Source organism: Xyrauchen texanus, chromosome 35, assembly GCF_025860055.1.
Source record: "Xyrauchen texanus isolate HMW12.3.18 chromosome 35, RBS_HiC_50CHRs, whole genome shotgun sequence".
NCBI lineage: Eukaryota > Metazoa > Chordata > Actinopteri > Cypriniformes > Catostomidae > Xyrauchen > Xyrauchen texanus.
Genome location: NC_068310.1, coordinates 12933094 through 12949058, shown reverse-complemented (window position 1 = coordinate 12949058; position 15965 = coordinate 12933094). Strand labels below are relative to the sequence as shown.

At 36.0% G+C, this 15965-nt stretch overlaps 2 protein-coding genes across 3 annotated transcripts in view; both read right to left on the bottom strand.

Annotated features, from left to right (window-relative positions):
- Positions 1-1233, bottom strand: part of LOC127628499 (forkhead box protein P1-B-like) — a 93602-nt gene extending 92369 nt beyond the window's left edge. For both annotated transcript variants that reach the window (XM_052105281.1, XM_052105282.1), the window contains exon 1: positions 1093-1233. The gene's annotated coding sequence lies outside the window, so the exon portion shown is untranslated. The remainder of the gene's footprint in view (positions 1-1092) is intronic.
- A 1561-nt stretch (positions 1234-2794) lies between these two features.
- Positions 2795-12750, bottom strand: LOC127629236 (eukaryotic translation initiation factor 4E type 3-like). Its single transcript, XM_052106376.1, has 7 exons — positions 12415-12750; positions 11546-11618; positions 8519-8613; positions 8301-8361; positions 7278-7344; positions 7036-7191; positions 2795-4693 (listed from the first exon to the last, which is right to left on the bottom strand). Exons 1-7 carry the CDS (start codon positions 12588-12590, stop codon positions 4647-4649), a joined length of 675 nt encoding a protein of 224 aa, XP_051962336.1. The 5' UTR covers positions 12591-12750; the 3' UTR covers positions 2795-4646.
- Positions 12751-15965: the final 3215 nt, after the last annotated feature.

Sequence of the window (15965 nt, the reverse complement as noted above, 5' to 3'; positions counted from 1 at the left end):
GAATCATCTGAGAGAGAAAAGAACATTCTAACAAATCAAATCCTCCTCAACGCCCACCTGAATGTGTATTCCAGTTGAGATAAATGGACAAAAGTCTTTAATAGATGTCAAAATGGAGCATGAAGTGTGACTGAACCAGATCCTGAGGGCAGGTAACACTAAGAGACACCTCAAGTTTAAAAAAAAAAAAAACAGAATGGGATGGGATGCCTGTAAAAGATCTTCAACAAATGATTAACTTCCAACTTTACAACCACAGCACAATCTGAATTGTAAATGCTCAAGAGGCAAAAAAGGAGACATTAAACCTGGCAAGGAGGTGAAGGGAGAGAGGGAGGGTTGGTTTTTTTATGTTGTTTCAGCAACTGCATTTAAAGTTTAAACTATAAGAGAACATTGAACATAACTTTTGTCAATCACAGTGGACATGCATTTGAAAATAATGGAATAGTTCGCACCAGGTGGACTAAAGATATAGTGGCTGTATTAAAAAATAGCGAGACGCCTATCTAGGCAGCATTCTTGGGTGTCATATGATGCCTAGAAGTTCTGTCTATGTAGGCAGCTTACTAGGTTTTTAGAGAGAGAGAGAAGTAACACCTCCATGAATGCGAGTTAAAATGCATCTGCTGGTCAAAATCAAATCACCAAGTTAGAATTAACAATTCATTTACGGGGGTTTGAGGCCAACATGCAATTGTCTTCCAATCCCAAACAAATAGTGTTGTCACTGTTAAGTGATTTACAGCACGCTTTGAACTGAACAACTGAAGTTAGGTAGTTTTTGTTCTCCACATTAACTGAGAGAAAGGCGCACATGTTAGCCAGCCATTACTCACAGGACGGATTTAAATAGGATCTAACGGCATATACAGGTGTTATGAAAACCACTGACTTTGTTCAAGGCAAATTGCTTGTTATAAAATAATAAACAAATGTCGATAACAGAGTGAGGCGCTTTGAATTAGCTGCTGCTCCTGGTCTCTTGCGCTGCCGTTGAGTTTGATATGGCTCAAAACTAGCAAATGAACCGAGCATTTTAATTGGGAACAAACCACAGAGAAAGTAACTTGATAAAAAGAACAAACTCACCGGGGATGAAGCGACTTTACAGCGGGCAGAAATGAAAACTTTAAGTGAGACCGCGTAGCGAACTTTTGTACGCTGGAAAGCGCAGTGTGTTGGTCACACCGCATCTGCCGCGTGAAGCACAACGTGTAAACAAGTGTATTCATCCGCCGTGCGCGTCCCGGGGAACTAGTTCGCGGAGCATGCGACCCGCTCGTTCGTTGAATACGGGGCCATTTACTCAGAGAGTGGGGTTGTAAAAGACGGAAAATGTTATTTTGACAAAGTTAAGGCAATTAAGTGTTTTGAGAGAGGGAGTACAAAACAAGAGAGTTGTAGTGACGTGACGTCACGTCCACCTGCTGAGGTCTCAAGTGTTTCGCCGCTAGAGCTTTGTTGGAGAAGTGATAAACTGATATTGTTGCGCCTTCGATTAGTTATGAATTATTCCATTATGCACTGATGAATACCATTATAAGCATTGCACATATAAGCACAGGCGAAAGGTAAAATATGTGGAGAAAGGGTGATTAAAGACATTTATTGCAGATGCCGAAAGGTGAAGAAGCCATAACATTCCGTTTAAATGGTCTGCAGCGCCGTCTAGTGGTACATGATTCCCATTCCTCTTCACCAAAATATTTTCTTGATTTTTTCAGTTGTTCATAATTAGTGCATTAAGGTCTTTCAATCATTTAATAGCAGCAAGCACATAACGCTCCCCTTAACGTTGGCATATGGTTCCCGTTTGGTCATTTCTTTTTAAACCAATTCCTAACGTTCTAGAAACGATCTCTTTAAGTTTAATTTCTGTTATCATGAACTAACATTCCCAGAATGTTGCAGGGAGGTTTTGACAATCTATTAAGAATATTATCTAATTAATTTTTTTAGGTTGGTAACACCTTACAATAATGTTCAGTTTGTTAACGTTAGTTATTTATCAATTAGTTAATATGAACTAACAATAAACAATGTTTTTATAGCATTTATTTTCAGTATACTACTACATATTTTTTAAATGAAAAGTTGTATATGTTAACTTAAGTTAATGCTCTATGGACTAACATGACGTAAACATGAACAATAGCATTTTTGTAAACTAACACCAACCAAGATTACTAAATGCTGAAAAAAAAAATCCTATATATTGTTCAATGTTATTTAATGATACCTAATGTATTAACACATTTGAATGATCCTTAATGTAAACGTCTTTTATAACCATAAGCTAATCTTCCCAGAATGTTTGCAGAAGAACGCTGAACGTGATTTTGTTTTTCTCACAATTTTCATTATTTTTTGTTAGGTATAACATTAGGAGAACTTTCTCTAAACCATTAATTAACATTCTATTTACATAAAAACAACTTTCCTGGCTAACCAAAAGAGAACATTAGAAGAATGCCTGTTCTGGGAACCAAAAACGAATGTTACCGGACCTTTCTGGGAACCAAGAATTGTTATTGGGTTAGACCTGGGCATAACTACAAAATAATATATTTACTGTAGAAATGTACATGACTTTCAAGATTTTATTAATTTCTATTACTTCTCCAGGCCTGGAAAGCTTGATTTTAATATTCACCAATCCTTCCAGTGAAAATGTGTACATTACCATGAAACTTGACTGCTGAGTATGTCTGCATTTCAACACAAAATGCATTTGTAATAAAAGGCAGTACAATTTTATGTGGAAAATAACACTTGACACAACACTTGCATTTTGAATTCTGCTTCTTATTTATTCAATATTTAAAAATCTATAAGCAAAAAAAGAAAAGTAAATTATATTATAAATGATAAAATACACAGAGATAGACAGAACATTCTATGAGTGAAACCCTGGGAGAACACAAGGCACCGTTCCAGAAGATTGACAATCAGTTTGAGATTTTGGAACCTGATTAGGAGCCCTGGAAATCTGACAAAAATGCTCCAAAAAATAATCCTAAAATCCACAGTACTCGTCTTAAAAATTGATCCGTGATAGGTAGGAAAAGGCTGAAATATGAAAGGTCAGCTGCAAGTTATTTTGCATCTCTGCCCATATGAAGGACTGACTGATAATTGTGCTTTTTAGTGCATTAAAGGATATCATTCACAATGCAGGTCTTATTGGGCTTGTAGTTATTGACACATAAATTACACACAGCACCATGGGAAACAAAGCAAAATATGAACTACACCAGTAAAGGAAAGAAAAACATGAGAAACACTGTTTTAATTCCCTCTATGCAAGTTAATATGCATATCTTTATCTTTATATTTCAACAGACAATGATGAATAATACAGGAGAATTGAAAGGGTATACATCTTTGGCATTGAAAAACTAAAAATATATTCATCAAAATGCTCTGATGATTACACAGGTGTTTGTCAGTTTCATAATTTGACAATATCGACATTAGATCCCCTTCGCTCATACGTTTTCCAACATAACCATCCATTCCAAAACACAATAAAACAGACTACAATAATAAGCACTCTGATACAAGACACAGTGTGATTATAGTGAATTAATAGGTAGTTAAGAGTAAGTAAAATCTCCAGACGTTATGATTTCAGACCATGAAAATATGAAGCATTTGGACAGTTCTGACAAAGACACTTAAAAGTACCCTATAAAACAAAAGGGCTACAGGAATACATGAAACAATGCAAGATATCAGCCACAATGCAGTAACCATAAGTTGTATGTGAAAAAGAGAAGTTCAACAGAACCTAACAGTGCCATGACGCCATTCGAAAATAGATTTCACATATATAAAATACTACAGAAGCAGGTCTGGATACAGTTTTTAAAATCATAAAAGCAAAGCCGTTTGCATGATCTGTAATGTAATAACACAGTTGCGAAATTTTGACTAGCAGGTACAAAAATTCGGATTAATATCGGGTTATTTCACCTGAATATTCAGGTTTGGGTGAAAACGGGAAATCGCATATTCATTTTGCATTAAACAAGTTATAAACAAGGTTGTTTTACACCCACTTAGATTTGCTTTGAAATCAGTATTCCAAGTCAAAGCGATCTTTTTATTGAGAAATGTGCAATACTTTTGCATAAAATGTGGCTTCCCAGAAACAGATGAGGCTTAGTCTTGGTCTTCTATTTAGTCTAGTGCCAAATCTAATGTGTATCTAAGATAATCAGCCCTAAAAGTTTACATACTGTTCCATGATAATGGACACTCTTATTCTGTAAAGGAAATGTTAAGTTTTTAACACAAAAAGCATTTACTCTAAAAAGCAGCAATTTGGTCACTGAACTGAACATTTGATCAATAAACGTAGAAAAAAGTGGGTAAAATATAACTGGCAACAGTCGTTTGTGATGAATACATTACATATGCTACTGCTATGTGATCTCATTGATATTGCCTAAACATCTGGCATGAGAAAAGTTTAGCAAAAAGCGTGGAAGGATCATACAACACTTTAAAAATTTTCTACGATATAAAACAAGTGCAAAACCCAACAGTTCTGTTCATCCAGGAGGGATTTTCTGTCTTCAGTCCATTTTCAAGGATCAGTCCAAAAAAAATGAGAAAATGTGACAAATGTGCAAAGCTTACTAATGTCTTGAGCGACCACCTTCAAACGCATGGTGCTCCTTGTGTGCTGGAAAAACAAAGAGTTTTAAATCAGTCACCAACATTAGTGCAATGGTGATTAGTTTGCAGTTCTGTACATGGGTAGTTAATGCAAAAGGGGCTTTTCAGACCAAACTCGATTTTTGCTAGAAAAAAAAACGACAGCCAGGGATGTTAAAGATTAATTAATGCTACATGCACATATTATTTGGACTTTTCACAGCGTTTTGCAGTGTTAAAGGAATAGTCCACCCAAAAAAGAAAATTCTCTCATTATTCACTTACCCTGATGCCATCCCAGATGTGTATGACTGTTTTTCTTCAGCGGAACAGAAATGAACATTTTTAGAAAAATGTTGAAGCTCTGTAGGTCCTCATAATTCAATTAAATGGGTGCGATCAGTCTGCTGGCTGTTTGATGGGCTAAAAGGCATATTTATGCAGCATAAAAGTAATCGACATGACTCCAGTCGATCAATGAATGTCTTCTGAAGCAAATTGATAGGTTGGTGTAAGAAACAAATTGATAAATAAAACTTTATTAAAGGAATATTACGGGTTCAATACAAGTTAAGCTCAATCGACAGCATTTGTGGCACAATGTTGATTACCATAATTTAATTTTTTGTAAAAATCAAGGTAAAAGTCAGGCACTTATAATGGAAGTGAATGGGGGCCAATTTTTTTTTTTATGTTAAAATAGAAACTTTTTCAAAAGTATAGCCACAAGACATAAACAATATGCTTGTTAACATGATTTTAGGGTGATAAAATCACTTACTAACCTTTTCACTTATAGCCAATTTTACATGATGATATCATGTCAACAAACCCTAAAACCCTGAAAAAATGGCAATTCAAAACACTTTACCGCTCAAATAATACATGAATTTTAACAGAAAAATTAATGTAAGTGATTTCATAAAATCATAAGATTTAAATTTCTGCTTTTAAACCATCAAAAAAATTGGCCCCATTCACTTCCATTTTTAGTGACTCTCTGGAACCTCGATTTTTGCTTTTTTAAAGAAATGGAGGGATGATTAGAAACTAACTTTTGTGGTGATCAATATTATGCCAAAATACAGTGGTTTGCACTTAACTTGTGTTGAATCTGGAATATTCCTCTAAATTCCTGCCAGCAGTCGACACATCAGTGACATAAGCGCTATTGCACGTTCATGCAAGATGTCGAAAGCACGTGCTTTGTACACAACAGAGAAATGTCACGTGAAAGTGGTTCGGCTTCAAAAGACATAAATTGATCGACTGGAGTTATGTGGATTACATTTATGCTGTGAAAATATGACTTTTTGGCTCATCAAACAGCCAACAGCCTGATGGCACCAGTTTACTTGCAATTTAAGGACCTTCAACATTTTTCTAAAAATCTAAACCATCAGAGTAAGTGAATAATGAACTATTCCTTTAACGTTAATGATTAATCAATTGTTAATTTCCACGACAATTGAAAATGTCTGAAAACTGACATCCCTAGACACAGCACAAGAAATGCAACAGAACACCGGTGTATCAAGCTGTTTTTTAAAGTTATTTTTAACTTTATACAATCAAAAAAACGTGGCGCTCCTGCGCAATACACTGAAAAAACATGGGACGGTCGGAGCAGTCAACGATTTCAGAGAAAGACACAAAAACGAATGTGAACAGCCCCCAAAATGTCCATAGTCTTTTTTTATCAGCATCAAGAATTTTGGTCAAAATTAATTTACATTTATTTGGAATAGTGTATGTCTTTGGTTTAGCACCATTTAAAAACACATTTTTGTCTGCATTAGTTCATTTTAATTGGTCAATTTTAATGGTTAATGAGGGTCTTAAAAAAAGCTGCATCCATATTTGTTTTATGTTGGAATTAGCCTAATGCGGTTTCAAATATTCTTTTTAAGTCTGCACGACATGTCAAATTCCCAAAAGTACTCAAAAAGATACAAATATTTTTGCATTTAAATTTCATTACAAAATTCCAACAAATTGATCTGTGTAATTTTTTAAATAATAAATCAATACAAATTGATGGAATCTTTTTATAATTTGAACTGCGTAAATTTTACAGTTATTATTTTGAGTGTATGTGGTCTACTGTCCAAATATTTGTCGTGCCTTTTATTCAAAACTGAACATTAAAAACAATAACGTAAATAAAAAAAATGCAAACAAGACATTTACAACTACACAATAAATTTAAGGTTTGTTATTAAAATTTCCAATTCGAATGGCAAACATATCAAATATTAAAGAAAGCCAGCGACAAGCTCTCATGCAACTAATGTTATAGCAATAATGTTATAATGTTATAACAGTTATAATCAACTCTCAGGATGCACAAAGTAAACTGTTGACACTTACGTTTATAAAATACTGCTTTAAAAGATATCTGCGGAAGAAGTTCGTAGATTCTTCCTAAAACCTTTGACTCATTTGCAAAACAGGCGTTTCCATTCCAGACCTGAACAACGTCCTCCCGTTCTCTCATGCTGACACTTACTCCAACCACTTCATCCTCTGAAATACATTTTAAAAAGTCATCATTTTAATATAATATAAATATTAATGAATGCAGTGAACAATGGTTCTAATGCTTCACTCACCTGATGCACAATAATCTGTGAATTGTTCACCAATTGTGGCCAATAGCAGCTCTTTCCAAACAGCTAACTGGTGGAAAAAAGAGATATAAAAAGAGAAGTAGAACAATTTCAATCTGCCAGCAATATAGCGGTTATAAAAAAGAAAACTACTGATTTTTATTTATTTATTTACATTAGACAGTCCAAAAGGGCATTTACACAAACAGCTATTTGAAGCGAAGTGATGTGGGCGTGTCCAGCGACTCAAGTTGAGAAAAGTTTGACTTCGTGTCAGTGGGTAGCGATGTGGGCATGTACTTACAACGGGAGTGAAGACATGGGAGCACACATGATCGGTCTACTATGTGATACTGTAGTCGAGTGTGGTCAAAATGGAGAAGTTTTTCATATGATTAGTCTCTGCCCACATTTTTTATATTTAAAAAAGATTATGTGCCGAAAACAGTGTCAGGAATTGTCGCATTCTAATACATGCATTGATGATTTGACGCACTATGCATGCACTGCTCAGTGCATCTATACAAATATTTTGTCCTCCAGGGTCTGGATTCACCAAATGTGAATTTAAGAATAAAATTCTTCTTAACTACTTTCTTCTTATTTTGTAATTTAAGAAAAATATGATTTTGTATTCCCAAAAGAATGTTTCTCTTACACCCCGTCTACACCAGGCATGTCCAATGACATGACGCAACACAATGGCTTGAGGCTGTCTACACTGAACACGTCAACACAACACATGTTCTAAACCTTTTATGTGTGCTGTTGGCAGTAGTAGTGCTAATGGCAGGTAGGGGGTGTAATCAGAAAGCTGTTCAAAAATGATATTTATTTTATAAATACCATTCAGTTACACAGAAAACAAACACTTCAGCTTTAAAGCCACCAGCAGTAGGAATGCCCACAACAACCTCCTGTGATAAAATCACTGTATGTGAATGCCCTATAACAGTAGGTGAAGTAGATAAAAACGGTCAAACTGCTTTGTAAATTATAACACCAATGATAGACAAGAAAACTTACAGTGCTTTCCTTTGGCACTTTCATTTTCCAAACACCTCCCTTTGCATTGCTTTCCTCTTCCCTGGCAACAAATAAAAATATATTCAAAAGCAAATGTTTAATGTGAACTGCCCCATACACATTTATTTAGCTAAGGATGATGTCTAATTATATATTGATGATGTACAGTGTATTATATAAAGTACCCCTGAGTTTTTTTGCATGAAAAAAAGACTCACCATAGTGGTCTTCTTTCTCCTCTCATTAAGTGGTAGCTACACCTCAGAGGGAGGCAGGACACAGGAGGGATGTTGTTGTACACACTCCAGAAGCTCTTTATGCAATGAAAAAAAAAAAGTGGTGAATGTAGTTATACACAAAATACACTCGCAGCCAAATGTTTGGAATAATGTACAGGTTTTTTCTGTTTTGGAAGGAAATTGGTACTTTAATTCACCAAAGTGGAATTCAACTGATCACAAAGTGTAGTCAGGACATTACTGATGTAAAAAACAGCACCATCACTATTTGAAAAAAGTCATTTTTGATCAAATCTAGACAGGCCCCATTTCCATCAGCCATCACTCCAACATCTCATCCTTGAGTATTCATGCTAAATTACTAATTTGGTACTAGAAAAATCACTTGCCATTATATCAAACACAGCTGAAAGCTATTTGGTTTGTTAAATGAAGCTTAACATTGTCTTTGTTTTTGAGTTGCCACAGTATGCAATAGACTGGCGTGTCTTAAGGTCAATATTTGGTCAAAAATGGCAAAAAAGAAACAGCTTTCTCTAGAAACTCATCAGTCAAACAAGGAATGTTTTGAGGAATGAAGGCTATACAATGCTTGAAATTGGCAAAAAACTGAAGAATTCATATAAGAAGGTGTACTCTACAGTCTTCAAATACAAAGGACAACTGTCTTTTTTTGGGAAATAGTTTGAGAAATAGATGCCTCAGGTGTCCTCAGCTGACAGCTTCATTGAATTCTACTCACTCAACACCGGTTTCATGTACAACAGTAAAGAGAAGACTCAGGGGTGCAGGCCTTATGGGAAGAATTTCAAAGAAAAAGACACTTTTGAAACAGAAAAAACAAAAGAAAATGTTATAGTGGGCAAAGAAACACAGTCATTGGAAAACAGATAGCTGGAAAAGAGTGTTATGGATCTTAAACCCATTGAGCTTTTGTGGGATCAGCTAGACTGTAAGGTGCGTGAGAAGTGCCCGACAAGACAGCCTCATCTATGGCAAGTGCTACAGGAAGCGTGGGGTGACATGTCACCTGAGGATCTGGAACAAACTAACAGCTAGAATGCCAAGGATCTGCAAACTGTCATTCTTTGAAGAACTCTTCAAAGAATGATGAGAACTCTTTGAAGTAGTTTAAGAAGTTCTGATTCCAAACTTTTGGCTGCCAGTGTATCAGAGACGATATTGGAGTTTGTTTAAATTATTGACATTGCTTTAAATACCCAATACTGTAAGCAGATAACATCATGGCTATATTTTTCTAAATTTACACATAAAACTCGTTTTCAATGCCAGGCTACAAAAGGAACAAAACACATTTGGCAGATACTTTTATCCCCATACAGTGCATTTAAGTACATATTTCTTCAGTACTACCAATGTTTTAATGACTGATTTCACTTCGTTCAAGCACCAGTGTAAAAAAACAAATTAAATACTCAAAAAAGAACATTGCCTTTCGTACGTTTTACTAAATCCTACCTTGTTACTATTACTCAAAAAATACGATTCAACTAAAAAAGTGCCTTGTCAGCTTTATTTAATCTATGCATGTTGGGACAACATGAATAATTTTTGTTTGGTTAACTGAAACTGGGCAGCATTGGACTCGACAGGAAGAGTAATGTTCAAATTAAGTGTTATTTTATGTTTCTTTATGCAAGATGAATAATAGATGAATATATAGATTTAGAAACATTTCTGTTATGATAGTAGTTTTGGGTTTTACCAATATGGTAAAGAGTGAATCTTGAGCCTATGTTGAGGACCAAAACATTTCAAGTATTCTACAAATTGCTTTATCCATTGAGCAATTGCTGTGCTAACATAGCATAGTGACCAAGTTGCACTCAGTAGTCTTTCCACCAGCATTTCTTTGGCATGCTGACATTTCCTGTCACTAGCTACCGTATCACTATAAAAAGTTTAATTTGTGTTGACAAGTAAATATTTTGGGGTTTACTTGATTCTTACTTGAAGTTCTCTTTACTCCAAATGTTTAAATTGAAATTACACGATAATTTTAATTTAATAAATGTAATTTCAAACAAGTGGATCCACTGTTCATTATTGATTAAAGTTAAGCCAAAGAATAATTTTTTTTGAGTGTAGTGTGTAAGGAATAACTGACGCTGGGCCGTTGAAACAAATTACCATCTGGGGGTGTGCATTATTTTTCAATAATTCAACAGGGCGGAGTCGATTATTCCACTAAAACCACGGTTACCACACCTTAAGACATCGTTAAGTGTTTTATCGGAGGATATTTTCTACAACCCCGAGACATGACGACTCTGTTTGTTGCTCATGTGAATGTGCGTGTGGGTTAGAGCAAAAGAGAGGGGGAGCGTGAGGCTGCTTTCCACAAATATAGAGATATTTCTTATAATACAAAACTGTTGTATTAATCAAGTCGTAGTGCATTTGCAAGCCTCTGTTTGTTGGCCGAACCTCGAGTGTCAATGTGTGTGTGAGAGAGAGCGCACAAGTGCACTTTTCAGCTGAAATTTAAATAAGATTAAATAAGGATATTACAGTCATTGTTTGTTGTTCTTAGCCAACATCTGTGTTTTATTTGCTCTGGTAGACTGTAGGGTTCTGAAATAATTTGGCAAAGTAATATGGAAACGTTATGCGGTCAAGACCTGGAACTACTTCATAGCTGTGCGTTTACTGGAAAATAATTGCACGCTGATGAACATCCGTCAACCAATCAGAATCAAGCTTTCAACAGACCTGTATTAGAAAGAGTTATAATACCAGCCACCATATTCGTTGTCATACATAGCATAAAAATTGTCATCTGCATTGGGTAAACTTTTTATTTCATACATCCCAAGGTTTTCACCAAGATTAGTCACTTCACATAGATTAGTTCCATCAGCTCACTGTGACCTGATTCTAAATGGACTAGTATTTCAAGCAAATCGGGCAACAGAAATACATTCGGTGCTCACAAAGCAATTTAAAGCTCTAAATGACTTAAAATACAAATGAGGTACCTCATACCTGAACTGTGTGTACTGTGTATATCTTTTTCAGATTTGATTCACACTCCGCTGCCGTTGTACCTGGTAATGACCTAGAAGATGCAGTGCATTAATGAATGTTTTTTACAAACCTCACACAGCTTTAAACATTAATCTTTCACTTTATGTAAATGCAGTTTAATTATTATGATCATACAACTAAACACAGAACACAAGCATTTCACAATCCTCTTGACCGAATCACAATTCACAAACCGAATGTCAGTTGGACAGTAAACAGGACTTTAACCCTTTGAAAATCATTATTTAATTACAAATTCCAAATCACACCACAGAACACAAAATTAACCTAAATTACTAATTTCAGTGGTCATTAAAACTAATAAAGATCTCTCAATGATTTTCAATTTATTTTCAGTTAAAGTCTTAAGCTAATAAAGCTTTTTAACTCAAAACTTCTGAAAATCTGCAATCTGCATTTTACAATTGCTTGAATCTTTCATTTTAAAACTAAACAGGACCCATGACAGAGCCTTGAGGCGCACACACACCTGTTCAATGTTCCACTGTAACATGATTTATAGAGCTTCAGAGACGATAGATCTGCTATTATGCAACAATCGTGACCTGCAGGTGACTCCTACATACTATAGCAAATCATTTTATCAGCTTAGCGTTGACACATTTAACACTTACAAACACAAAATTCAGGCGTTTGAGTTGTCTATTAATGTTGGGCTCGTTAATAATCTAAAACAATAATATTAGCTGTACAATCTGTTAAATACAGATTTGATATTTGGGCCTTTGTTCGCAGCAGTGAATGTTCGTCTGCCTTTCCACAACGTGTATCCATAACGACAGTAATATGAGCAGATATCTGCCTACCGATCGAGCCAGAAGGTCCAGGGCGAGTGCAGCGGCAGCGACGTACCGTCCTCGACATTATTGCTGATGTTTTCCAGCTGCTTCTCGTCGATGTGGATGTCGTTTTCTGTGGAGTTTACAGGACTGCTTTGTCTCGCCGTGCTCAGCTGCAGGTTTGGGGGTGCAGGAACAGCCATTTCTCGCTTTTATGAGGCTAATTGATATTTTATTGTTTTGCTGGGAGATTTAGATGAATCCCCACATCAACGGAAAGGCAGATTATTGATGCTGACTCATTTGCCGTTCGGCCGGCTAGGCTTTCCGCGTCATCGACACAACAACAACAGAGTCGGGAAGGGTGAAGACAGACAAAGTACTTGCTGTTTCCGTAACGCTTCAAAATAAAAGCATGTTTGGGATTCGACCTCCTGTTGGGGTTTGGATACCCAAAGTCTTCAGAACATGTTCCTGGATTAATGCAAATTCAAGATTTACGCATTTCAATTTCATTACAAAATTCCTTCATACTGAAATGAGTAATCCAAAAAAATACTTTGTTTTATTCATTTCATTTAGTTAAATATCACACAATTCAATTTGATGAAATGGTGTTATAAATTTTAAATGCATAAATCTTAAAAACAGGTTAATATATATATATATATATATATAGTGTTGGTGTTTCTTTTAATTTGGGCACCTCATGTCCCGTTAACACGATTTTAGAATCTTTTATTAATGCTTTCATACTTTATTTTTGGTACGTTTCTAGTGCCTTTTATCTATATGTTTCATTGTTTAGGCTAAGCCTTGTCCCATAACCAGACTTTCGAAATTAAACTATGAAATAAAATATAAAAATACAAATTATTACATGTTTAAAACTATGATAATACAATAAATAAATAAAAACATAAAATATTGAAAGTATTTTTTTTAAACGTATTATCACAACTGTCCCACAGTTGTGGCCTCATTTCACCGCACCGAACAATTAGATGCCCCTAATAGCTAATGTACTTGTTAACCAAGTCGACAAAATTTTAGAGCATCCTTGAGATGCATGTTTAAAGAAAACAATAAAGTAAAAATTTAAATGTCACTTATGAACATATTATTTTTAATTGGCCATCATTTTCAATCAAGACGTAATTTTGCCAAATTATGCAAAAAGTGTGAAAATATTATTTAATTGGGAGTTTTTAGGATACATAAAATGTTAGCTATGAAATAAGCCTTTGCCAGAAAAATTAGTCTGGGGAAAAAAAAAAAAAAACATAAAAATGTACTTTCCATTACTGTTACTTCAATTACAGAATTATATTCAACACAATGCAGAATATAGAAATGAGAATTTTCATGACTTTCAAAAAATAAATAACAAATCTCCCTCTGTGCATATACAGTATGACATTGTTAGTAGACAAATTAAATATACTAGCAAGAGTGATTAAAAAAAAAAATATATATATATATATATATATATATATATATATATTTTTTTATATTATATATATATTTTTTAAAGTACTTCACTAGTCCACAGTTCTAAAAGTGGCTGAAGTTGATGAAACATCTGTTCCTGGATTAACATCCCTTGATTAATATGCTCATTGCAGTCTGACTTCAGAATCAGTACAGATTCATTACCTGGAACTAAATATGAATCAGTCTCATAACCTAGAACTAAATATGAATCAATCATTGCCATGCGGTTTTAGGTGAAGGTTTAAGCTTAGGGATAGGATTAACAGATAAGGCAAAATGTTATTGATCTTTATTGAAACTTGTGAAGTTGCAGTATAGTTAAATAACAGGATGTCCACTGCAGTGTTCACCTGGGCTCTGAGGTGGGCCAAGACAATCCTCTTCATCTTCAGCGGATGATGTCATAGGTACAGTATATATGGTATAAAATAATTTCAGGACCCAAGACATACAGTATCTCACAAAAGTGAGTACACCCCTCACATTTTTGTAAATATTTGATATCTTTTTATGTGACAATGCTGAAGAAATGACACTTTGCTACAATGTAAAGTAGTGAGTGTACAGCTTGTATAACAGTGTAAATTTGCTGTCCCCTCAAAATAACAAAATAACACACAGCATTAATGTCTAAACCTCTGGCAACAATAGTAAGTACACCCCTAAGTTAAAATGTCCAAATTGGGCCCAATTAGCCACTTTCCCTCCCCGGTGTCATGTGACTCATTAGTGTTACAAGGTCTCAGGTGTGAATGGGGAGCAGGTGTGTTAAATTTGGTGTCATCACTCTCACACTCCCTCATACTGGTCACTGGAAGTTCAACATGGCACCTCATGGCAAAGAACTCTCTGAGGATCTGAAAAAAAGAATTGTTGCTCTACATAAAGATGGCCTAGGCTATAAGAAGATTGCCAAGACCCTGATACTGAGCTGCAGCACGGTGGCCAAGACCATACAGCGGTTTACCAGGACAGGTTCCACTTAGAACAGGCCTCGCCATGGTCGACCAAAGAAGTTGAGTGCACGTGCTCAGCGTCATATCCAGAGGTTGTCTTTCTGAAATAGACGTATGAGTGCTGCCAGCATTGCTGCAGAGGTTGAAGGGGTGGGGGGTCAGCCTGTCAGTGCTCAGACCATACGCCGCACACTGCATCAAATTGGTCTGCATGGCTGTCGTCCCAGAAGGAAGCCTCTTCAGAAGATGATGCACAAGAAAGCCCGCAAACAGTTTGAGGAAGACAAGCAGACTAAGGACATGGATTACTGGAACCATGTCCTGTGGTCTGATGAGACCAAGATAAACTTATTTGGTTCAGATGGTGTCAACCGTTTGTGGCGGAAACCGGGTGAGGAGTACAAAGACAAGTGTGTCTTGCCTACAGTCAAGCATGGTGGTGGGAGTGTCATGGTCTGGGGCTGCATGAGTACTGCCGGCACTGGAGAACTACAGTGTGACATACTGAAGCAGAGCATGATCCCCCTCCCTTCGGAGACTGGGCCGCAGGGCAGTATTCCAGCATGATAACGACCCCAAACACACCTCCAAGATGACCACTGCTTGCTAAAGAAGCTGAGGGTGAAGGTGATGGACTGGCCAAGCATGTCTCCAGACCTAAACCCTATTGAGCATCTGTGGGGCATCCTCAAACAGAAGGTGGAGCAGCACAAGATCTCTAACATCCACCAGCTCAGTGATGTCGTCATGGAGGAGTGGAAGAGGACTCCAGTGGCTACCTGTTAAGCTCTGGTGAACTCCATGGCCAAGAGGGTTAAAGCAGTGCTGGAAAATAATGGTGGCCACACAAAATATTGACACTTTGGGTCCAATTTGGACATTTTCACTTAGGGGTGTACTCACTTTTGTTGCCAGCGGTTTAGACATTAATGGCTGTGTCGAGTTTTGAGGGGACAGCAAATGTACACTGTTATACAACACGGAACGCAGTCAATTTGTCTGAAATGCATGCTACAAACCTAAGTCACAATATCATTTACTGCCTCAAACAATGTTTCTATCAACAATAATTAGTTTAACTTTTTCAGTAACATTTTACAGTAAGGTTCCATTTGTTAACATTAAATG

What these genes read in the sequence shown, in the direction of transcription:
- LOC127629236 (XM_052106376.1), bottom strand. Translation starts at nt 12,590, where the DNA reads ATGGCTGTTCCTGCACCCCCAAACCTGCAGCTGAGCACGGCGAGACAA. An exon ending in TGGACCTTCTGGCTCGATCG is followed by an intron (nt 11,619 to 12,414) that starts GTAGGCAGATAT and finishes TGCATCTTCTAG; the next exon opens with GTCATTACCAGGTACAACGG. An exon ending in CACAGATTATTGTGCATCAG is followed by an intron (nt 7,192 to 7,277) that starts GTGAGTGAAGCA and finishes AATGTATTTCAG; the next exon opens with AGGATGAAGTGGTTGGAGTA.